General features: G+C 38.7%; 2 protein-coding genes across 2 annotated transcripts; both read right to left on the reverse strand.

The window, feature by feature from the left end:
* Positions 1-8,000: 8,000 nt before the first annotated feature.
* LOC116254377 (uncharacterized) lies at positions 8,001-19,506 on the reverse strand. The gene is made up of 9 exons (XM_031629752.2): positions 19,338-19,506; positions 17,988-18,067; positions 15,551-15,612; positions 15,060-15,424; positions 12,096-12,244; positions 11,049-11,144; positions 10,111-10,367; positions 9,155-9,375; positions 8,001-8,476 (listed from the first exon to the last, which is right to left on the reverse strand). The coding sequence occupies exons 2-9, from the start codon at positions 18,047-18,049 to the stop codon at positions 8,117-8,119; spliced, it is 1,572 nt and encodes a 523-aa protein (XP_031485612.1). The 5' UTR covers positions 18,050-18,067; positions 19,338-19,506; the 3' UTR covers positions 8,001-8,116.
* A 2,968-nt stretch (positions 19,507-22,474) lies between these two features.
* Positions 22,475-25,454, reverse strand: LOC116253931 (CASP-like protein 4C2). Its single transcript, XM_031628931.2, has 3 exons — positions 24,879-25,454; positions 22,909-23,044; positions 22,475-22,808 (listed from the first exon to the last, which is right to left on the reverse strand). The coding sequence occupies exons 1-3, from the start codon at positions 25,142-25,144 to the stop codon at positions 22,566-22,568; spliced, it is 645 nt and encodes a 214-aa protein (XP_031484791.1). The 5' UTR covers positions 25,145-25,454; the 3' UTR covers positions 22,475-22,565.
* Positions 25,455-25,849: the final 395 nt, after the last annotated feature.

Below are 25,849 nucleotides of genomic sequence, written 5' to 3' on the forward strand. Positions count from 1 at the left end.
ATCGGACGGTCCAGATCAGAAAGGGCGTCCCCACGCCTGTGCCCATAACCTGGGTTCAAAGTGGGTCCGGAATTCGGCATTAGGTTTATACAATGATCGAGAAATAGATGTCAATGGGGAATAGTTTATGTATAATGAGCAAGATGCATATCAACTATATTCCCCAACAAGAGGAACCTTAATCTTCAATAACAATAATCTTTGAGCTAGTCTTGGTCAAAAGTCCAAGAATCACGGATTTGATTCCTGGGCTTCCAATTTCTACCTTGGGTTCACATTCAAAATACATCAATATTAACTACTTTGATGTTCATGATGAAGAATATTCCCCCATGTTTGCGATCCACTAGGCGACTTGGTTATTAAGTTCTAAACGTAACTTCTTTATATTACAAGTCTGAAAATTAAAAGGAAAATGAAAGCCTAATTTTCAGATGTCTATGAACTTTACATCTACGACATCCACGCTTAGCTTGAGTGCCCTTCTTCCAAGGGCAGTTCTTTGAACGGTAGTAAAGCAACTCCGTGTTGCAGACATGGAGGATACCCACTTGGCTGCTCTGCTTCTTATTAGAAAAGCACAGTTCTAGAAGAGATCAGCATTTGGGGATCTTCCTTCTGGTTCACAACTCAAATGTCCATATCAAGATGGCCATACTTGATTCTTCTTTTAATGCCATTTGATCAAAAGTTGCAGATTTCTTGAAGCTGCAAACTGAGTGGCTTGTAGCAAGTTGGTGAATTGAGAATGTAACTTGAGCGTGTTGTAATAAATAATTGCAGCATGGGGATCACATGTCGATGCATTGTAGCTCATGAGCCATTGGTCCCGGCATCTGTGACCCTAATGCTCCCTGCAAGTTGGAAAACCAAACCAACTACGAAGAAGGCCACCTCTCCCTTTCTCTCTTTCTCTCTCTCTCTCTCTCTCTCTCTATATATATATATATATATATATATATATATATATATATATGTGTGTGTGTGTGTGTGTGTGTGTGTGTGTGTGTGATTTGATCTCTTCTTACTCTCTCACCTACTCTTTTTTTCCCTTCCCCCTTCATTTTTTTTTCTTTTCTTTTTTGTGTGAGCAATGATCATCATCACTGTAGAATCTGTGGATCATAAAGGAAGAGTGGATCACAAAACACTCGATCCTAAAATGGAAGTGATTCAACTCATTTATTTTGTATTTGTGTGTGCGTGGACCCAAAAATAATGGGACCTTTTAAGGACCATATTTTGAAGAGTACTATGATTGTATTAGATAACATGAGTCTTTTGTTGAGCACAGGCTGCTCATGATAGAGCAGTAATTGGGTCCTGTTTGTTCTCTTTAGACAAGAACATGAGTTTTCTATTCAAGTGTTAGTGCAATATCCCGGACCATGGAATTCTTAGTTCCTTCCTAAACTAGCTTCTATGTTTTAATACATTATTCAAAACACATCCCCAATTAAGTAAACGTTGCAGTTCCCATCTATAAGGTCTAATCTTAAAATAATAAGATACTAATGGTTGAGTTGAATTCGGTTCAATAGCGGTATACCTTTATTAGTATCAAAGTATTGATCCCTCTCTCTCTCTTTCTCCCCTCCGCTCATCCATACCCACGGTGACACAGATAGAAAGAGGCGCCATTTCCTTTGCCACGTTGTAAAGCTAATTGCTTCTTGCCTTACTGTAATGCATTAAGCGAGACGTGACGCAGGAGTGCAAAATTTGTCCGAAAAGAATGATGGCTTTCTCCTTCCTTTTTCTCTTTGTCAAATACGAGTTCTTTATCTGTCCACAGTGTTCCTTACACACGTATTCCTTGAAGCGTATCCTCGTCGATCCAAGAGAAAAAGCATGGCGTTTCTTCTTCTTTCCTTTTTGTCTGTGTCTATGAAGATCATTGCTGCACTCGTAGTGTGAGTACAGCCCTGTCTTCAAAGGCTAATTATATTGGTTCCTCGTTTCTTTATTTCACTGAAAGCAAGCTAGCTAAATTTCAACTATGTGATATGTGAATCATACAATATTGTACACTGTAATCACTTTCTGCAATCTGTCTGCCACATTTACTATTGGTTTCCAACGTATTCTTTTTCAACCAGCAACTTGCAGAGGATAATATCTAGAACAAGTTGCATGAGCATCTTCGTAATATCCAGCGCAGAAGAGAAAATCAATTTGAAACCGCCAACAACGACAAGGATCCGTATTTCCGGCTTCACGGAAGGTGGGTGTTGATTTCTTTGCCATATTCAGCATAGAATTACTCCTTATTTCAGTTGCTTGGCCTAATGTTTGCCTAGTATCTTGCTCTAGCAACCTGATGGTCATTATCAAGCTTCTTTACTCGTCTGTTGTCAGATTTCTCGTGTTTGAGAATAGTTACTGCAAATAGGAATGCACTAAAATGGAATCTCGAACAACACAAGCTTACTGGCATCAGAGATCAACATCGACGCCACTAGAACTAGTGCTTTACCCACAAACTGTAAGCTTTTTCTGGGACCCTTTCTTTTCACTTTTAACAAGTAAAACAAAATTGGCTCAAGGCTTCATACTCAATAGATTAAGACTGCATCTAACCGTGCTTGAGGAGAGGCCAAGTGGGCTTATAAAAGATGCCCACTTAGTTATCTGCTGTGTCCTCTTATTTATGCATGGCAAAAAAAGGCTATAAAACCAAACCTTAGCCACTGGATTACTTTGGGCGTAGCTTACTTGACTTTCTCTTAAGAATGACTCAACTTGTGTTGGCAGCAACTTACCTACCATGGCAAAAGTTGCAGAGCCGATCTAAGCACTACTGCTTGAGAAACTTTTTTTGGTCAATAACGAAGTGAACAACTCATACATACTGGTTGGAGATAGGGTTGAAGCCAAGCCTCGTCGCTCGCGGTTCAGCTTCACTCCACTCATAAAAAGCTCGCGTCACCGTGTAGAAATAAGCTCGTAGGACGCACAGTTGGCTCATGAAGATCATTACTAAGACTTGATATAATCTTAAAGCTTACTACATCATATAGTTGATGTAAACCAGCTTGTTAAGAGATTGTTTATGCGAGAAGACAAGTTCTTGATTCAAATTTCTTATGAGGATGGATTCATGGCCTGAATCGTCTTTTCGCCGACCATCTGGAATACTTTAAAGCAATACGTATGCAGTGGCTTAACTAAAATAAGACATCTAAGTTAGCTAGTCAGAGTACATGGTGGACAACTTTAGGGCATTGAACATCAAAGGGCACTTTTTTTGGGGGGCTCATGCATGGTGGTTGGTGCATGCGTCCTTGTGGATGATCTCGGTGTGTGGTGGCCACTGGTATATCTTCTTAGATGGTGCGCTCCACAGCGTACGATCGCCATATCCTTTTTTCCTTTATTGGGTAGGTAGAAAAAAAGCGGCTTGTGGTCTCTTTAATTTGTTTTGAATGACTCTGGACAATGGGGTATATATATATATATATAAAAGAAGAACGGCCTTAATTTGATTTCCTTTTGATGGAAAAGGAGGAGGGAAGTGGGGACTTACCCTACCGCACGATAGCGGCGCCCAAGCCATCCGCCGCTGTCAGGCGGGGGGTTGGGTGGAGTGTGGGGGACGATTCCCCGTGAGGGAGGAAGGCCAACGACGGTTCGTCGGGTGGCCCCATCAGCCGACCTCCTTCCTCCCTTACGTTCAGGAGGGAGCATCCCAGTTCATCAGCCAGTGCTAAGGACCTTCAGATTATAAAAATAATAAAAATGGGATTAAATGAGGACCTTCAGATAGAAATAGATGGTCCATTTTTTGATGTCCCTAAACTTCATTTGAACTTAGAGTCACGCTTCAGTATATATATATATATATAGTCACTGAAGCGTGACTCTTAACACGATCAAAACTCATTGCCTTACCGTTTGGCCACGCCCTATTTATGTTTCTATTCAAACACGAATATACATTAATGTTGGTATCGGGTGTTCGTCAATTTCAGCCCAGTATCTATGGAAGAAAGAGAAAAAAATCCACTATGTGTTTTACGTCAAACAATACGTGGAGTAACCCTCAATATAGCAGTAAAAGCGAGACGTGTAGGCAGATCGACTCATCAAGTTCCCAGTAAAATAGGATCTACACAAGGAAAAGCACTTGCTATTCGTTGGTTATTAAGGGCATCCCGAAAACGTCTGGGTCAAAATTTGCCTTGGTATCATGTTCATTCTATCGAATTGAATGATCCTGGTCGCTTGTTTTCTGTCCATAGTTATTCAGCCATCTAACTAAAATTATTTAATCTATTGTAATGAATGATTAAGAGAAAAACAAGGAGAAAATGTGATGTGTATTTTCATCATTTAGTATTAATTCACACCTTTTTCTCTTTGTTTTTATGAAAGGAGAGAGAATGTTTACAAAATTCATCTCCAACTTACATGTAATTAACAAAATTGATTGCTATAAGATTGTGATCGACAAATCCATTTCTCACAGTTGCGTTGCTGCGCCATTAACTTACAGGAAAATGGGCTCCTGCATGTAGAAGCTACTTGTATGTCATTCAAGCTAGGTTGTTCTCATCTTTCTCCTTGGAAGGTTGTCTATTTTATTTCATTAGAAGGAAGAATTTGTACAGCGGAACTCAGTCTCAAGTATAGCATGACTAAGTTAGGTCAGGAATGGATATGTCAATTGCACATAAACTGTGGACGGATGTAGACAATATCTGTCTCTTTTCTTCCACCTTTTGTTAGGTCTTAGATTACAGCTCTTCGAATTTGTTGGTGAAATTCATGTAGGACTTCAAATCAGATACATGAACTAATTCTCTCTCTCTCTCCCTCTCTTTGGCTCTTTTGACTTCTTCCACTTGGTTTTTGGCGATGTTATAGATCTTAGGTAAGCCAAAGGTCGAATCATTAAGTAGGTCGTAGATAATAATCTGTCAACTATTATCTTTGTTTACACTTTGGTGCTTTACTTGTGGAATAAGCATTACGGTCAATATCATCATGTTTCCAGATCCTTCGTTTGTCTTCAACGTGGCGAATAGAAAGACACTTTTTTAGGTAAAGAGACCAAGTTACCACGGCAGAAACTGAATTAGGCTCATCAACTGCTCGGTCCCCAAATTCTGAAAAAAGTTTTATGACAATAACCTTTATCAATATTCTGAGTTAGATTTCTCTCTCTCTCTCTCTCTCTCTCTCTCTCTCTTATATGTAGTGTTTGAGACATATATGCCAGATGATGCTAATGTTGGTCGTATAGAATACAAATGATTTAATCATTTAAATAACATTAAACCAGGTGCATTGTGACATTGATAGTTAATGAAATCTAGAATTTGTTATGCTGTTGTTGGTCTAGAGAAAGGGTGTTGGTTACAACTTCCAAGAGCCCAGACGACGCCTCTGTGATATGTTCAATGACCTTTCATGCTTCCAAAGAAGCATTATTTCGGAAACCAGTTGCCCCATCCTGATTGCTTCTTTCATTATCAAAGGCAGCAAGCAAATGTCGCACCAAATTTACAGGAAAGCGATTTGGAGAAATTAAGACTCTTCCTTGAATCCACAGGGCTCTCGCGCGATCTGTAAGGTTTATGTTAGATGAAGTTTTCTCAGATAGGTCGATTAACAATCGGTTGGTTCATATATATATGATTGAATTTGGTATATATGGACATTTAACCAAATTCTGACAGTTTAAATCAGAAAATTGTTATCGAACTTGATATACATTTGAGGAGTGCATAATTTACTGAAGTCTATAAAAATGTTCGGGGTCAACTGTTTGCTGTTGAATAAACAAGTAAAACGATATCTCAAACTGACAGGTACATTATTATATACGTGTGCGCATTAACAATGTTAGGCATTAAAATATGCACGCACAAACACAATTATGCTTCAATCTGCGTACGTTAAGTTCTTTTAGACCTACTTATTGGAAGATGTCTTTGGGACATTGCCAAAAGCATGGATGATGTATGGTTCACCAATTAGGAAAAACTGCATCGTATTGCGGAAAAAATTATACCTTAGGCAAATGACAGGAAGTGTTCGTGACTAACTTCCAACTCCAAGAATAGTGGATCTCTTTGACACCATCCACCTTTGTGATGAAGGGTCCTCTCTCTCTCTCTCTCTCTCTCTCTCTCCCTCTCTCTCTCTCTCTCTCTCTCTCTCTCTCTCTGATCTTGACATCATTCTAAAAGAGAAAAGGTATACAATTTGGAATAATGGTTTAATAATGGGTTAAATGGTGTGTACTGTTCATTCTTTTTTGGCAGAGTTCCATTGGATCGCCATCTTAATTAGCCATCAACTAAAATTTTAACCTTAAAATTTATTAAATGTTACACATCAGCAAACTGAACTCAAGGAAAAGGTTACAATTTTGTTGGTGCAGCTCAGAGCAAGTCCAAGTGGATTAACCACTTTCTTCTTTGATGAGGATGAAAACCGTCAAGCTTTTTGGTCACGCTGCTACTTGTCGGGCTGGGGGCATGCATATTTTGCCGTTTCTTGCTCTAATTAGTCCATCTACAAAACCTTGCCTTGACTAAAAGAACGAGGTTCTCGTATATTATAATCTGTGAATTAACCATATAGGCAATCAAATCTCTCACAAGAAGAGAATTACCAACCCCACCAAATCAAGCTCACTTTAGCAAAACGCTCTTGAAGAAAGTTCTCAACCCATAATAAACTACCATACTGATACACTATCATTTTGCTTTTGTTATCTAAGGTATTAGGTCAAGTATGGGTTCGCACAAAGTATATCTCTTTTGTCGTCAACCTACCTTGCTTGCTAAAGATAAGGCCGGAAAATGAAGCAAATACACTGCACAAAGCCTTGCTCAAGCTCCGCATTTACCTCAACCCGAAAGCCCAACTTGGGCGTCTCACGTGTATTAAACAAGTCGAACTGAAACTTGGCTCGAGAAAACAAGCTACAAGCCGATCACAAGCTGCTCTGCTTGAAAAAATGTACATTCAAATTCAGAACTACAAGAAAAAAAATGTTCCATGAATCTTACTCAAGTAGTCGGGGTGCAAATCTCATAATTGTCATCTCTAGCATAAGCCAAACCTATAGGTGTGCAACCTAAATTTGAAGAGGCATACTCGACGAGTTGAACTCTTTTTGGGTTTTCCTCCAAATTCGTTGCATATTCAATCAATATAAAAGGGTTGACGTAATGGGATGAGCCGAGCCATCATTGAAGAAGCCAGGATTCAATTTCCATGGGTATTGTTCTTTGTGAAAGCTGGTTGAGAGTTTATGACTAGGTTTTTTCTCAGTTGCCCTTCAAAAAGAAGGAAAAAGCACCGCTCTACTCATTTTCAACATCTAAACTTTCACTTCCATTTTTGTCATTTTCCTTCTCTTTGAGCTGAAATGAAAACGACGATCTTCGCTGGTGTTTATTGGCATGCATTAAAAAAGGCAACCTTTTTCTCTCCATGCATGTCAATCGTAAATATTATAATCAGAACATGCTTTAAAAGCAAGAAAAGATACATGTCAACACCGAAAGTCAGGTCAAGTCTCGTGAAAACCTTATCACTAGCGAAGTCCTTTGGCTTGTGTAGATGTGAAAATTCTCATCAGAGAAAAACAGGAGACAGAGAGGGAGAGGGAGATAAAAACTTTCAATTCAGTAATTTTTCTTTTCCATAAGAAATTCATACCTTTTGGTCTCAAGCCCCACTTTTTCCATTCGTTTTCCCACTTCCAAAAGTTCTCTTTCGACATTTGCAGGCCATCGTTACATAGCACCAACGATAGCGCTTCTACAAACCAACATCAAGACGAATCATACAATTATGCTAGTTGGGTTCTAATAGGGCTACTTGTGTTTTCCCATGCCTATATGCATGTGCATGTATCGTTGAAAAATGGGTGTCAGATACGTTGCAAGCGTATAGATTGCTTAAGTCACAAGATTTGCCTTGGTGAAGGGCAGCTCTTCAATTCACTGTGAAATTTGAGCAGTGCATGCAAACACTCCACATATCAAGTAGGAATTTGAATAGAACTATACAACAGACGTAATAACGCACCAGGTGAGAAACAAATATGTGCATGTACATAACAGTAGATGAATCACAAACCTGATCACTGCAGGTTTTATGGCAACAAGCTATACTGCTCAGGATCATAGATTCCTGCAATTAGTGCAATGACGACCCACAACATGAGAATGCTTAATATAGCAGTCCTGAGGACTTTGTCACAGTGACCACTGTAAGACAATTGGTCAAGCATATATGAATTATCTACGACTTCAACTGAAGAATCACTAGGCTGGAGATCCTCATTGGAATCAATAATAGATTGGCAGGTGTGCCTGGCAGTGAGAGCTGAACACTGAGCACATCTACAGCAGCCACCTAGCAATAGTGGAATTGTTTGTAGGTGCTCAGAGAGAATTTTAATGTACTTGTCCCCTTCAATGTGCAGTTTTTGCCGGGTCACTGGTTTCAGCATCTGAAAAAGAAAGAACAGTTTCAGAACATCAATCACTTAAAATTATCCAATCCACATGTACAACATGCCAAGTAATCGATATGCACTGCTGAATTTTCAGAGTCAACGACCGGGCCAAGTTCCTACAGTAGTAAGGTTCAAATTATTCAATATATAATCAATAGCTAGGTACTAGTTCTGATAATTGCAGTCTTTCGACAGCAAAGTTGAATGAAATCACCTAAACTAGAATTCTATAAGTTGCCATTGTCAGGTGTTCTTTTATAGCAGTAATTAACTGATAAACGGTATATCAATGTGTGTGTGTGTCCTTGTATATGGACATTGCCATACCCCCATACCTGTGTGACTTAGGTCATCAGGTACGAGAATACCAGATCCATGTTTGGTTAAGTGCCACTAGGTTAACCTGGTTTAAGCCAACCAACCTGCAACATGCCCATGCTCACTAATTGTGAACAAACTTGGGGCCATCGTTAGGCCAGATTCTGATTTAGAAACAGTCAAACCTGAACCCAATTGAGCACGTTACATGGGTACTTAAGTCTATGGCAACCAGGCGTGAGATTTTCAGAACTGCAGTTCAAGATATTATACAACACAATCATGAATATTTCATGCCTCCAAAGAAAAGGGAAAGACAAAAATCAAGAGTAATAACTGAAAGAAAAAATTTACTTGAATAAATGTCTGTGCCAAAAGTCGGACAACTGGAGGAAGCCTTATCACCAATAATGAAGCAAGTCGATTTGGATAGTGGTCTTGCATAAGAGTTGAACAATATTTCATCATTTTCATGGGAAATCTGAGAGCTGATATCCTTTCACAGTCCAGCACAACAGTAATTCGAGGATCATCCTTGTTCACTAAGTTCATTATTCCATATTCTACTTGGGAAACTGCAAACAAAAATAAGTGGAAGCAGAATAAGATGTGCCAGTTCAGATGTACTTTCACAATATGACAAGAAGTTTCATAACAGGACATTGCATAAAAATCACAAGCTGTTTCATAACAAGATAATGCATGCAAATCACAACCTGCAGCTACAACAAGATTATCATGCCTCAGAAAATTTACTAGCTCAAGGTTTTGCAATTTAAGAAACGCTGTCATTGCTGAATTTAGTGAAAACACTATTGATCAGAAAGCATACACATGCACATGCACATGCACATACATAATTTTACTTCCAAATAATAAAATAGGATACTGATAGCAATACCAAATAATTGAATACACAAGAATCCAAGTTAGAAAAGCAACATTAGCCACACCTCATTGCCCAATGAAAAAAGAGAATAAAGATGCTAACCTTGCAAAATACAAGAACACAGAAAGGAGACAATGTCGTAAAAGCCTCTAGGACAGACCAAATGTAAGCACTGGACATAAATGCAAGGAGTTCAAAACACCTAGAGGAAGACAAGAAGACATGCATAAACCAAATAAAATGCAAAAGAATGGCTATAATCAATGACATTAGCAAGCAAATACCGGAAAGAAAAATGAAAAAATTAACAGAAGTAAACAAATAAGTGACAAGAACAACCCCACTGGAGTGCAAGACTTTAACAAAGCAAAGAATGTCTATGCATCTGAAGACATGAAAAATGCAACAGCAGAAACCATACCAACAGCTTGTGCAAAGCGAGGCCTTTGAGAATTATCCAAGGACAAGCAAGCACATCCCAAGCGAATAATAAGACAAGGGCGTAGCTTGACATCAAATCCATGCCAAAAGACCAAATGTGACCATGCCTCAAGTTCCTCTTTGGAGAGAATACGGTATGCTTCCCTCCATTGAATAGTTTTTTTTATTGATGAAACAAAGCACAAAAAATCATTGTTTGCAGCAGCATAGAACCTTTGGAGCTCATCCTCATCTATCCTGTAAAAAGTCAACTAAGTGATTAACAATAAACCACTACTCACCAGAAAAATTTGTGACAATATTTTACAATTATTTGGAAAATTCAGGAGTGTAAGCTTGTTGTCTAAATTATAAGAACCACTGTGTCATGGAAAAAAAGTACCCATTATAGAATTTATTATCATAAAGTAATCTATCTCCAAGGAGAAACTAATCAATTATTAACTTGTCTGATAATCAAAATTGTTGTCTATAGACCACAGACAAACACACCAATACCAAAAAATTGCGGAGAACACCAGTATCAACTCTGAAGTACTGATAGGAAGGACATGTAAAACTCAAACACTTGACAGGTGAACATTAAATAGATCGACAGAAGCAAAACCATCCACAAAGAGAATGTGGGCTACAACAAAATCAGCTTCTCTAGACTCTGGCACACTTGACAGGAGAACATAAAATAGATCGACAGAAGCAAAACCTTACACAAAGAGAATGTGGGCTACAACATGATCAGCTTCTCTAGACTCTGGCCATATAAAAATTTTGGAAATGGCTTGCAACAAGGAAGCCTGAATCATTAACTAATGGATATTGAAATAGAAAAATTATGTCTATCTGAAACATACTGGCACTTCTCTGCAGATGACTGAAGTAACTATAGCTACTAACATGTATTTAGGTACAGATGATAACCTTTCTGGAATAACAATTCCCTGCTTCTGAAGTTCACCTTTTAGATGTGATAGCCAACTCTCTGGTTCAACAATTTCACCAGTCTCCTCAGCAGTCCTGCAGAACATCAGGATATTTAAAACACCAACAAAAAGGAGACACCAATAAGACAAAGAGCATTTCACCAACAAGCAGTTTAGATCAAAATTGTCCACATTCCTATAGGAACTTAAAAAGCAAGAAATGTTCTAAACCACTGGTGCAACTTTATGTCTACAATAAGTCCTGAAAAGATTAACCCATTAGCAAACGAAAGAAGTTGAAAAGGCCAGGACCCTGTATTTTCCAGATTGTATCAACTAGCAAGTTGAATTTCAGTAACCTGGAGAGTTGCCACAACCTCAGCAGTTAACAATTTGTTTAGATACACACACACACATATATATATATATATGAATGAATGTATGTATGTCCTCGCAACACCTGCATGCATGTTTTACTTTTCTGAAAAATGCATGCACCCCATACCTGTGTGACATAGAATTTCACTGTAAGTTCAGCCAAAGCATAAATTATAATTAGCACACAATGTTAAATTTTTTCTATGAAATACTGGGAAACAAGTAAAAAATTATTGGTGATAGTTTAAAAATACTACAACTAGCCAAAAAGGAGGAAAAAATATATCCAGAATGTACAGTAATATTATTACGATATTTTCCCTTTAATAAAAAACTTCTGCTTATATGTATTTCATCCTGTATATTCCTTTTTTTTTCTGTTGATTTTATGAATGTTTTGTCAATATTTTTGCATGAAAATTAGTAAAAAAGTCCATAATTTCTAAATAATTTCTGAAATTTATATATTTTTAAAGTTTATGCATTTTGAATTTTTCCCAAGGAAATCAAAAATTTCAAAAACTTCTGACAAGAACCCCCAGAACAATTTTCTCAAGAATGGTGTTTGTGTCTATTCTTGGAAGCCATTGATAGATTTGTAAACCCAGAGTATCAGTTCAAGTCTAAACCATCAATACAGAACAGATGTTTATATTACGAGACGTACTCTGAAGAGGCAGAAACTAGGCCATCTGGAGATTCATCCATCATAGAAGTATCGACAGGCTCCACAATGTTTGAAGCTTCATTATACTCATCATATTGATCCGTGAATGCTGTTGCTATTGAAAGGAACAACAATGGCCGTGACATTTTCTGACAAAACCAGAATGTGATTGTTAAACATCCAAAAAGTCTGCAAAATGGGTGGCAAATACAAGAAAAAAAGGTAGAATTATTAGTGCATAGAATAGAACCTTGAAGTGTAGCACAGATGTAAATGTTGACAGAATCAGGTTGGTATCAAATGAAGAAAATGTCAATGACACAATTCCCACAATTATGAAAGCATTCAGGCAAAAAGGTGCAGAAGGTGTTTTCATCAGAAATATAGAGTCAAAATGTTAGTCGTAGGCAGTATTGCTGTTATACAGGGGGGTTAGAATAGGTTCTGTAATAATGGGTTGGATCCCCTGTGGACCCAAATCCCATACTTATATATATACACTCTTACCCTAAGATTAGGGTTAGGCAAGGTTTAATGACATTAACCTCTCGATGAGAGGCTTATTGGCCTAACAAGCATTAGGAGGGTGTGTGTGTTTTGTCCTGTGTCATCAGATTTCTAATGCAAGAACCAGAAGTAGCTAACATCTGGTATCAGAACCACCATGACGAGCAAGGAAGCTCTCCCAGCAACAGAGAACATGAGAAAACAAGCAGATGTCGATCGACAGATGCTGGTGGGACATCTAGACCAGGTCGATAAAAATTACAGCGACCTGGGGCAGAGACTAACGGATGTGGATGAGAGGATGCAGATGATGATGACGGAGATGTCTGGTATGTTGTGTGAGGTTCTCCACAAGTTTGATGCCAGCAGCTCGCATCAAAACACTCTTGTTCCTCCCCACGAACCAGGTATGAACCCACATGCCCAGCCTTCGTATGAATCTTCTCGATGCAGTGGGGAAAACGTAGGACTACCCAGACTATCAAAAATGGACTTCCCTAAATTTTCAGACGTGGATCCCCTCAGCTGGATTTTCAGGGCAGAACAGTACTTTGATTGGCAAAGGATTGCCATGGAGCAACGCATTGGGCATGCCGCAGTCCACCTTGAGGGCCCAGCCATACGCTGGTACAGTTGGATCGTTCAGTAGGAAAAACCCAACTGGAACCAATTCATGGAAGCCATTACTGTCAGATTTGGACCTTCCGCGTATATTGGTTTTAATGTGGAACTCTCGAAAATTAAACAGCGAGGGACCATAATGGAATATCAAACAGAATTTGTGGAACTGAGTAATATGGTCAGGAGATGGCCAGTGGAAGCGCTGGTTGGCACATTCATAGGCGGATTGAAAGACAATCTCAGGACAGAAATCCAAGCAGCACACTTGCAGACGTTATTGGATGTGTTTGAAATGGCTAGAACCGCAGAAGAGAAATGTTGCAGGATGAACCTGTCAATAAGAGAATTACCCAAGCAGGCAGCGTGGAAGACTGGTTCCGCACCAGCCCAAGGTGGGACGCAGTCATCTCCCTCCCCAAAAAAGATGGAAGGTAAATCGGTTATGGTAAAGAGGCTAAGCCCTCGAAGATGGCTGTGTTTTTCAGTGTGAGGAGAGATGGTCACCAGGGCATGTATGCAGAAAACTGCACATGTATTTGGTAGATGAAACAAATGCAGAGGAGGAGGCGATGTTGCAGGAAGAAGAAAATATAGAACAAGGTGAGGAGGACCCTGCTCCTGAATCAGCAAATAAATTATGTGAAAGAAAATATTTACAGAGTATTTTACAGAGTACTCACAGTCTCCATTCATCGATTGACAAAAATTAAGCAGACATTATAGAATTGTCATAGAGTCTTATCATGCACATATTAGACATAGTCTATAAGGACATATCACCTGAACAGAATGAGCATTAGAATAATTCCCTTGTAAATGAAAGAGCTTCTGATTGTCAGGTGTGCACATGAATCGGGGAATAGATTATGCAAAAGAACACATTGAAGCAATACCCAAATCACGATTCATATACATTATAAAAATTAAGTAGACACTAGACAAAGAATTTCCATGCATGGGTTATCCTGTAGATAAAGTGTGACTGACACTAGAACATGCCTGTCTTTAAAATAACACACTAAAGGTAGGAAATTACATCACCTGCAAGCATACATTACAAGTCGGTAGATATTGAGTTGGTTGGAGATGCAAAAAGTATTCCACCTAAAAATTGCAATTTAAAGCACCTTGACGAATCATCCATGTACATGGGCATTTCTATTCAAACCTATTACAGGCCACTCTCATGAAATACTTGAAGTCGCCATATGCACTGACGCTGTTTAGGATCATCAGAATGGTTCATCTCTAGACTATCAAGTTCTATATCTCAAGCTTTGGAGTAAATTTTAGGAAAAAGCACATCACATCAGACACAACTTCTACTAAGTATCAACAACGAATCTTGTAGGCAAAAAGAACAAGAAGCCTAAAAATAGAGTTTCACAATGGTTCGTGCCATCAAGTTCCTATATGTCCATTTGACCAACTCGTGTTTCCTAACAAAGAACATAGAATTTGCTGATCATACGAACCTGAATATTTTGACCAGCAGTTCAGAACTTAGACCTCACTTGTTCACACCTACAGACTCGTTTTCTTACTTTGCATTTCCTTGTGAGCTAGACATGTCCTTTTCTCAATTAAAGAGGTCAATTTATGGATTACAAAGAAAAGCTAAGTACAAGTCCAGGCAGACAAGCAGACATGGCAAGAAGAGTTCGTCGTACAATTTTTGTTCAGGAATTAAGGCCTCCAAACAAACGTCATTTTCAAAAAGTGCCTTTCGCATGTGTATTACCACATGTAAATATGAAGCAATGCATTTAGGTTGCTAGACACTAAAAACAAGTAGATTCTTTAGCTCTACCGACACATTTTCAATGCAAGACCAACCTGTGAACCTTCAATCAGAAAACGGAAAGGTTTCCATCTCCGCAGAAACCGAAATGGAGGATAAGTCAGGAGATATAATCCCTGCATAGCTTGCCACAAGAATGGACACCTTGCTTTGGAAATCTTCCTAACCACCTCCAGTGCTGCAAGTTTCAACAGAAACGAACCCACTTGAAGAGCAGTTTCTTTTCCAAATTTAGCATGGTCCAATGACATCAAACGTTTGAAAGTATAGGGTAGCAGTTTCTTTGAAGGAGAGGCAACCGAACATTTCCCTGAGACTTGCTTATTCCTTGAAGAATTTGACAATTCTAAGTTCCCCCTTTCAGACATTTTCAAAGAATCTTCCGCAACACACCAGATGCCTGATTTCACATTCTCAAATAGTTGGTTTTTGTCATAATCAATCTGTCATTGCAACTAAAACCAAAGTATATTCTGACAAGTTATAAGCAATCCATGGCCCTTGTTTATCAACTTGTACCACATACCGGCATCCAAAAAATAGTAATAAGCAGACTGAACCTGAGTATTGTTGAGTTTGAAATGTAACCTGAAATTTGCAAATTATTTCTGTCAGACAGTATGTTATATCCTACTGTAAACAAATATACCAATTTAACACCAGGGAAAAGATGAAACAAAACAACAAAAGTTCACATCTACATCTTTTAGAAAAAGCAATAAAGCTAAATATTAGAAACTTTAGGAAAGCTTTGAAACATTGATCTATTTGTATTGTCCCATGTCACAAATTGAATCAAAGCTAACCAATAAAAAAATACAATTTATAGTGGGCCAAGACCATCTGAAAGAACTCTATGAATGCCAAATTTAACAAAGATTCTTGCCAAACTTCATAATTAGAAGAACAACAAAGATGATCTCTCTCTCTCTCTCTCTCTAACTCTCTCACACAGACACGAGTGTGGAAATATGTGCTCTAAAAAGTGCAGAAGGCCTGAAATTAACAAAAATGCACTTGTTTCTCACAAATCTAGTCATACAGACATGCAATAACATGCAAGCCTAAGATTGCCAAAATCAGAAACAGGTTCAATGCCCAAAAGTGTCTAGTTGGTCCAAGTCAAAAGTGAGAGAGAGAGAGAGAGAGAGAGAATGTGTGTGTAGTAGTCAATTGACCAAAAAATGGACTGGTCGACTAGTCTGACCAACTAATCAGTGGTATACAAAAAAGATCGGTTGACACCCACCTTGTAGAATTAGTTTTGATTTTTACTACAAAGATGTGTGCGCACTGCACACATGCACAGAAAAAGAGAGAAGGAAGAGAGCTGAATTTTTGTTCTATGACATGTAAAAGTCCTGCAATTAACAGCATGCACTTCAAGGAAGTTTGTCAAATCTAATCACAAAAAGACACAAACTGCCAACACACACACACATATACGTCTGGCACTTTAAGGATGTGATTCTATATATATATATATATAGAGAGAGAGAGAGAAAGAAGAGAGACAAGGGGAGGAGATATGTGTTCAAAGACATGCAGAAGAGTTTCAATTAACAACTTGCACTTTAAGATGTGCCAGGACGTATGATTTTTTTTCCAACCAGAAGGTATTTTACCTGAAAAAAGGGTGAAGATTGAAATTGACCCATGGCGTTTACAACTCCATCAATATCACCCAGAAAAGATTGTCACAACAATGGAGTCTTGTATGCCCGCGCATACTGTTTGTTCTGATGATTCAAGTGAGGCACACTGCTTTCTATTCATGAAGGCTGAGAAGTGCCATTATTTGGTTTTCCCATCCATGCATTACTAGTTGCTGTTTCTTGTGCACGTGATAGGGCAAGATGTAGCATATTCATTTCAGGAGAAGAGTTATACCTATGATAACTCATCCAACATTAGCTTTTGAGATAAGTCAAGGTGAGGAATACCACCTGAAATGCGATGGATTGGGGTGACAATTGCCCCTGGAACTGTTAATGAATTACAATTCAGTGGGGAAACCACGTTGGCTTGTCATGTTATGATATTTCTATTTTCTGTTGGAAGCCACGGATGATATGTCTCAAACTCCTAAAATTGGCAGGTATTTTTTCCCGTTGGCTGTTATCTGTTTTGGTTGCATTTCTTTTGCAGATTGGCAAGTATTATGATGATAGAAGCTACTTGTGTGAGGCTTCTGTTGATACCTTTATGAACTTTGAGATGCTGCTCATGTGACTAGTGGAATAAGATGTTCATATACATTTAGTCCACAAGGAGATGGAGTAAATAACAGGAAATACTGGGCCATATGAGTCAGAGACTTCTAGTGTCAGCTGGTAGTCTTCAGGAATCAGGGAAAGGTTGCTACCTGTTCTTTTGGTTCTCCAAAGGAAGACCTGAGTACTAAAGATTCATGCTGCAGTCATGAACAAGATCAATTATCACCTCTAGGAGCATCACAGATACTATGCAGAACTGGAGCATTCAGTGGAGCAATTCCTGAAGAATTTATTATGTACTTCCAGTTAAGTGAACCTTATGAATTTCTATTGCTTGATTCATGCATCAGCTCTCTATCATGAGTTTTAAGTTTTCTTTTTGTTCTTTATAGACATACAGTCTGTGTTTTATGTCTGTGTTGTAACTGTTGTTGTCGTACATGCTACCCATGATGCTGCTGCAATTGTTATACTTGTTTTATCTTGTCATATAAAATTGTGTTGAGTCCAATGTAGAAACAAGTCATGAAGGAAAACACTACATTTTTATAGAGAAATTTCATCAAACACGTGGCAACTTCACTTGTTTACAGAAAAAATTATCCCACCCTCAAAAGTCAAATCCAAACAAGGTGAATCTTTTCCAGATAAAAATGAATATAGGTCCAAACAAAGTGCAATTTTCTCCCTCTGAAACGATTCACCTTCCAATGTTTACCTAGGGAAAATTTCCCCAGCTCTTTTTACCTTACTTTGTCTGCCTTGGTCCCAAAGGCTACCTTGAGGATGTTTTTCACAAATCTAGTCATACAGAGATGCAACCTGCACTGCATGTTTAAAATTGGAAAGTTTTCAAGATTCAACTCTTAAATTTGCAACCAAAGGGCTCTACAACTTTTTAAGCAATGGAATAAATTTCATAAATAACCAAGTAAGATTGCTTCTATTTCATGGATTAATAATTTGTCAAATGACTTAAGGTTCTTTTCTATTTCCATTTGAAGCCTCCAGGCTAAGAACCAAGGCTGGAGAGTTATGTGAATTTATAGCAGATTCTTAGCTAGAAATACAGAAATTAGCCTTGAGCCACATCAGATCCCATTGGCATTAAAACTCAACAAATTACTCTTCATTTCAAAACCTATTAATGGGAGTAGGATGAACTCCCCACATCTTGAAACTAGGACGGCCACATACTTCATATCTTTGTTGCGCTTCTGTTATTCATAACACAATAGTCTCAACCTCTTCTGCTGAAGATCCTACGGGAAGACCGGGTGGCAAGTACTGAACTCCAAGCATCGTATACGACATGCTTTCGGCTCCACATCTTTTAAGTCTTTTAACTGAATTTATATGCTTCTACATCAAGATGTTTAAAAAACTATTACGTGCTCATCATCAAATGTTTTATAATGATCAATATGAAGTCTTCACGTATAACCAAAATCAAACATACATGTCAACCATCCGACAAAATAAGAGGAATCTGCAAATGAAATCGATCAAAGAATAGTTAATTTTTTAAGACAAGACATAGTCTGCAACTAAACTGTTAGAAGCATTATTCAAGAACAGCGCCACGAAACCAACATCCAACTTCCACTCAGAACATACAGATGTTTCATCAATACCAACACTAACGTAAAAGCATGCTGTTCTTGTGAGATCAGATCCCCGACAAGTTTTTCCTGAGGACGGATCTGCAGGTACCCCGTTCCTCATAGTATAACATCTACAAGTCATTACGAATGATCTCGCGAACCTCAGGAATTCATGTGACCTAAATAAGTTCTTTAATTGACCTTCTAAAATCCATATACAAATCCACGCATTTGCATAAGATAGATGGCTGACGAAATTGAAAAAAAAAAAAAAAAAAAAGGCAAAATTCGATCATTCACAACATGTACACGCCGCACATGTCTTAAGTGCATATCAAGATCGTCAAGTAATGAGGAAAAGGAGTGTCATGGTCCATGGAAACACGTTTCTTGCAGGCAGTACATCTTTCCATCCCAATTCTCTAGGTTCCCTAACCTACGCTTCCCGCGGTTCCTGGAAATCCATGTTCAAGATCGAGAGAAAGAGATAGACCTTTTGATTTGTCGGAGGGATATTGGTGGCCGACTCGATTCCGGCGGCCGGCGGGAACGACTGCCACCTGCTAGGGTTGGGTCTGTCTTGGTTCGGGGGACAAAAGGGGACAAAACAGAGGGGGAGGGAGAGCGGATGGCTACCTTCTGGATTTTTCAGAAGCAATCCAAAGTATTTTACTTAAGCATGAGAAAGGAATGTCCTTAATTTTATTTGTAAGAACAGTGAACGATGAAGCTATTTCTAACCATTTTACGTCGCCAGCCATAAATGTTGTGAAAGCATGAGCAACGTAATTTTGAATTGTCATGTACAATAAAAAGCTTCAACATTATTTTCATATTTGTTACAAAATGTCAAAATTGTCTTCAAATTTAATGATATCTCAAATTTGTACATGATTTCGAGAAAAAACAATCCCATAGTCATCTCCCCATTTTTACGAGCATGAGTAATGAGATTTGTTTCAAATGTAATGAACATATTAATAAAGTTCAATATGATCGAGGGTTCTATATTTGGCATGGTTTACCTTTTATGTGGTTCAACCAGAATTTGTGAAGTAAGCCTCAACCCCAGGTGGCACGCAAGCCCTTCGGCACCCCTAAAAAAACTGTATATTTTTAAGTAAATTTGCATATTTACATATTAATACCCCTTAAAAAGTAAAAATTTTATACTTAATATCCCTTAGAATTTTTTTGGTTGCACTCCTCCATTCAACCTCTTTTCTTTAAATTGTTATGGAGTCCAAGAGGATTAGAGGAAGAACAAGTAGGAGGAGGAAGTTGTAGGTTTTTTACTATGAAAAGCAGCAAGTCAAATTTCTTTAAAAAAAAAATCATACGATTTTTTGTGGTATTACCAAAATGCATTTTAATTTGCTTTTTCTTTCAGTTAATTGTCCTTTTTATAAGTCTGGTTTTTTCTGTTATCATCATCATTAATTTGCTTTCATAAAAACAGACTTTTTTTTTTCTGCGATCATAGGAGGCGTCATTTGCATAAGAAACATGCTAGTTAAGTAAGAGGTTAACTAAGCCTGGGCATCGGGCCGGCCCGACACTCAAGTTTGGGTTTGACTCGGGCTCGACCCGATTAAATTAAAAATATATAATTTTAATATGAAATAATATATAAATATAATTAATCATAATAAAATATTATAATTATATATAAAATAATAAATTGAATATTTTTCTTAGGCCCTAGCCAAGTCGGATACCCACATTCTCGTGCCCAGGCTTATGTTGACACTCATGAAAATCGAATCAATAGCCAAACCATGTCGGCTGGCACAAGGGTTGCTTGCATCAACCCCATAAATTTTCTTTATTTTCATGTGGAACCCTTCAACTATTTACTAATTTATATGTAGACGTCTTTAAGTATGAGAATTTTTGAAATAATGCCGCTCAACCTGAAATTTTTGGTTCTTCCATTGGCTAAGAGGTGCTAGTAATCAATTTTAAGTTTTTAAGAGGCAGCAACATATAAATGAGAAAAATTACTCTCAAATATCAATATAAAAATAAGTATCTTTTGTGTTTCCTATAGACAAAATATATAACTTGCTCTGAGAACAAGAAGTTCCCTTACTACAAGAACAAACCAAAAAGAAAGAAAGAGAGAGATTAACAATCTGTGATGGGTAGTCAATAGTTGTATAATGTAACTCTTAATTACAAGAGCATAGCAAAAAGAGATCACCGACTAACTCTTTTATCTACTTGAAGATATGTTTTAACTCTTTTGTCTACTGGAAGATATGTTTCTACAGTGCGGGGGCAATACATCACCAAGAGGTCATCAAGCAACCTATTTTAATAAAGCTGAACTCGTCTTAAAACTTCCGACGTAAGCTCATGTTATAGTGCTGATATAATTGGAGGCCAGTCGTCCTACATGGGAACCTTCCCAATGTCGACTAGAGGGTAAAAAAATAATTTTGGTATCTTTGCTTGCGTTTATTTGAAAGTCTTAAGATGTTACGGTTGTTTCTGAAAATATAAGAAATGCCAGGCATTATTTTGTTAATTTTTCAAAAAGATCATAAGAAATCGGTTGTTAATGTACGAGACACGCAAATGCGGAGAGACATGCACATTTACCGGCCTGTCAGTTATATAATTTTTTAAAATTTTATATTGGATAAATGAAGTTTTTTAAACATTTAAATGTAAATTTTTGGGAAAAAAAAAACAAACCCCATTGGCTCCTCCCGAGGTACACTCTTAATTTACATAGGCCGAACCCTTAAAAATAAATGCGACCTCTTAAGCATCATTAAATAGATACAACGGGTCCGACAGAAATTCTTGATCCATTTTTATGCAACCTCATAACCATGAATTTCTATGAGGAAATTTAAGTGAATACCCAAGTTTGTCACCATCACACATATTTCCATCTTCCAATACATAAACGAGGAACCGGTGACCCTTGAAGACTCTTGGCTGCTTTTATTATATCATATTTGGATCTTATATCATAGTAAAAGCGATTAAACCTACTACCAAGGTAAATAAAAATATTGTTATAAAAATACATGTGTACAGTTTGTTGGGTCCGTTGGTCCCTAAATCCTCCCAAATAAGTTCCTCCATGTCACCATCTGGTTTAAAATTATTCCACTTGCAAGTTTATACACGCACATGGCTCACCACACAATGGATGAGGGCATAGAAGGGCTTGGTGCACTTGGGTAGGCAAGCAGCTGGTAAGCGGTAAGTCACTGACTCAAATTCTGCAGGTACACACTAGAAAGTCTTTCAGCCCCATGATAGAAGCGGCCGCAACATTACAGGTTGGTATGAACCGCAAAAAAGTGACTGCAAAAAAATACTCTAGAGGTGTCTCGTTTCTCACGCAAGTGCTGGAGCCCAATGATTGATGGCTTTCCCCAAGTAAAAAGGAAAATAAAAAAGGCCATAGGATTCACTACTTTTTCATGTAAACACTAGAGTATACCTCCATATTGAAGTCACAGTGCTCAACCACTAGACAATCCTCTGCAGCGGCATAGGCCCTCTAATGGAGATGCTCACAAGCAGCTAGCTCAAACAAATCATCACCAGATCAAAAAGCTACCCCGGAAAAACCCCACTAACTCCATATCAGCGAGCGAAAACAAGGCGGAAAAAGTAAATGAAAAATTCAAATCCCATAAGGAGGGAATTGCACAAGTACAGCTAGTTCCTTTCTGTGATCCTACGTAACCATCCTTTCTTACACATGATACCGGGAACCAGTAATAACAAAACACGCAACCCGGAAGCCGGAGAGGACGGCGGACGCGGCCAGGAACAGGAATCCGGCAAAGCCAAAGGCGAGAGCAAGGTAGGACTGGATGCAGAACGCGCTTGTGCCTGCGCATGGCGCGTCGAACCCAGGACACACCTGGTTGCTCCTCAAGTTCTGCGTCAGTGTGGTTGCAGATGAGTTTGCGGAGAAGAGCAGGTAAGCGAATGCCTGAGCAGCGAGAGATCCTCACAAAGTCAGGAGCCCATTTTCAACTAAGAATGCAAACTAACTACAAGGTTGTAGATTATAAACGGGTTCTTGTTTTCACCTGATCATGAGTGAAATCAAACCACAGTTGGATTGTCTCAGGCACTATGGTGCTCCCGTTCAGCATCTCCCAGAGAGCGGCCCCCATTTCGAAGAAAGAGTAGACGCCGACAATGGCATTCGCTGCGACCATGTATCTGAAACAATTTTCCATGCATAATATAAAAGGTGATGTTGAGATCTAAGCAAACAGGATCGCAATATTTTGGAAAAAGATATGCTTAGATCGGTCCCTTTTTTTTAATTTTTTTAAAAATTTTAGAACAAACTTCAAATAATTTGAAAAGGCAAAAGAAAAAGACCTTTAAACCCATACCAGACTGGTGTTATTTCAATGACGCATAATAACTTGGTGAGAGAATGAGACCACTGATGTTAATGTAAGTTGTTACTTTTGCATGATTGGGATGTGCAAGTGGAACAAAAGAAAAAGAGGTGGGAGACCAAGCGTCAGTTGGCTCATTAATTCGGACCCTCAACTTTTTTGCTTCTTTGCCAGTTGCATCGAAATACAGCTGAAAGTTGAAGGACAGATAAGAAATGGTTAACCTACCAACAACCAAAACTTGTCCCTTTTTTTTTTTTTTTTCCAAATTTTATTAAAATTTTACAATATAAAGCAAAAATAAATTCAACGCAAATGAAAAATCTGGGACAATATAATTCATTATCTTTTATTCTTTTTCCCTCACTCTTAAAATTAAATATGGATTTTAACCACATTTCAAAAGGCAAGCCCAAGTCCCCGGTGGAGAAGGAAACGGATGCAAGAAAGCAGATTTAAATCTAACCTGAAATGCAAACTGGAAACCGGAATTATAGCTCCAGATCCAACCAAAAAGGGTTATTTGAATCCGCAAAGTTTCAAATTACGAATTCCTCATCTGAGATCGCATTTCAGTGGCTTAGAAACTTACTGGATTTGGACTGGAGTTATGAACCCAACCCGGACCCGAGAACCGAGCACCAACCACCATGGTGACCGTTTCCCTCCTAATTAGTGTGAGAACGTGTTGCTCACTTCCAGCGGAAAGCCGTCCAGCTTATTAAGAATCGGATATATCCAATCCATTAACTAAGCAAAAAAATAAGAACTTAACCAGTAACCAGATCCAAATTCCGGATTGGGTTTAAGATTTTCGACTCCAACCCAAATATGTCGGACGGACTCATTTCCCTTGCAACATCTTTTCCATGGTGTTGTTGTATGTGTAATGTCCAAGCTCAACCTGAGGATTCTACTCTAAAAAGGTTCTTTTGATTTAAAGCCCTTGACTTAAAGGGGTGTTTGCATGGCTGGATTTTGAATCTTGAGAGTATTTTCACCTCAAAAAGAATGCTTCCTATAAATATGCAGATGAAATTATCAACAATAACTTCACCTTGTATCTTAAGTTTATTTACAGTGAAAAAATTAACTTTTACAAAAACAAGATTAACTGGGCAGTCAAACATGCACCAAGAGGTTCAGAATTCAACTACTACCTGTCTAAACAAAGTTTGGATCAGCGATTTCCGACCCGGAACAACATTAGCAATTCACTCATAAACAAAAGCATCCAATCCAATGTTGGCACTATATGTCCGTAAGTATTTGCTTCAGGCTTTTAGCTCATAATTAATGAAGCCCTAATCAAATGAAAAATGGACACTGTATTATAAATCAAAACCGAACTCATAACCGAATCCAAACTTACGTTTAGTGTAAGAGTGCCGACATGGCTAAATCTAACCTGAACCGGAACCCCGGACTTGTGTGGACCCGAAGAGGGGAAGACCGTATCATTAGCTCGGTCCACGCAGCGATGCAAAAGAGAATAATAATAAACGGGGAGGGAGAATTAGATAGGTCCGGACCGTCCGGACCCACCTTCGGGGACGCTTTAGTCATCCCGCAGAAACAGAAAGGACTCAAAAGTCATTACCGGCACCGCTCACGGTGACAGAGAGAGGGAGGGAAAGAGAGAGGACCTGAAGGAGTCGTAGTCGAACCATCTGGTGGAGAAGGAGCCATGGGAGTTCATGGCCATGAAGATGGTGGCGGCGAGGAGGAAGCAGAAGGCGGCGACTCGGAGCGCGAGAAGTATGGTGTTGAACCTCCTCAGCTTCTGCAGAGACACCGTCGATTGGAACCCTCCCATTCCCCCTCCCCTCCGCCTCGCCCCCGACGAAGTTTGCCCTCCTCCTCGCGGGCTCACCTGGACCTCGCCGTTCCTCAAGAACTCCGGCGATCGCATCCTCGGTGGGAACAGCAGAGCACCAAGATGGGATTCGCAACCATAAAAGAATAAGAGGAAGCCACTCGAAGAGGAAGAAGCAGCAAGCACAGAGAGAAAGCGAGAGAGGGACTTTATTTATGAGGGCAGCATTCACATCAAAATCACGAGAAGGGAAGCGAGGCCAGAGAGGAAGAGAGAGGGAAAGCAAGCTTCCCACGGCACCAGACATTTAAAGGAAAGAGGCCCGAAAGGTTTTGAAAAGAGAGGGTGAACCAAGCAGCCCAAGAAAAAAGAGGGGGGAGTTTTTCATCTTTTGTGTAAAGAAGCGAGAAATGATAATAATAAAGAGAAGCACCTAGTCTCAACCTCCCCCTCTTTCTATTTATCTTTTTTTACGATGATAAAGGTGGTTTTGGGATACTTTTTAAATTGGAAAAAGGACCATTATATTTTGATATTTCGAAAGATGTAGCCAGGCTTTTTCCCTTTTTGGTTTGGTTAATGAGAAAAAGCATGGCTGCCTTCCACATTAAATGCGTAGCAGCTACCGCTATTAAACGAGCTGAACAAGTCCTCCTGGCATTGTCACGGATGAAAATCTACTCGCCAGAGCTCCATAAATAATTCACACACACAAAAAAAAAAAAAGTTAGCTTAGGTTTCAGATTTTATAAACACAATCCATATATAAGGTACTACCATAAATACTTAAATTTATCTAAA

Source organism: Nymphaea colorata, chromosome 5 (genome assembly GCF_008831285.2).
Source record: "Nymphaea colorata isolate Beijing-Zhang1983 chromosome 5, ASM883128v2, whole genome shotgun sequence".
NCBI lineage: Eukaryota > Viridiplantae > Streptophyta > Magnoliopsida > Nymphaeales > Nymphaeaceae > Nymphaea > Nymphaea colorata.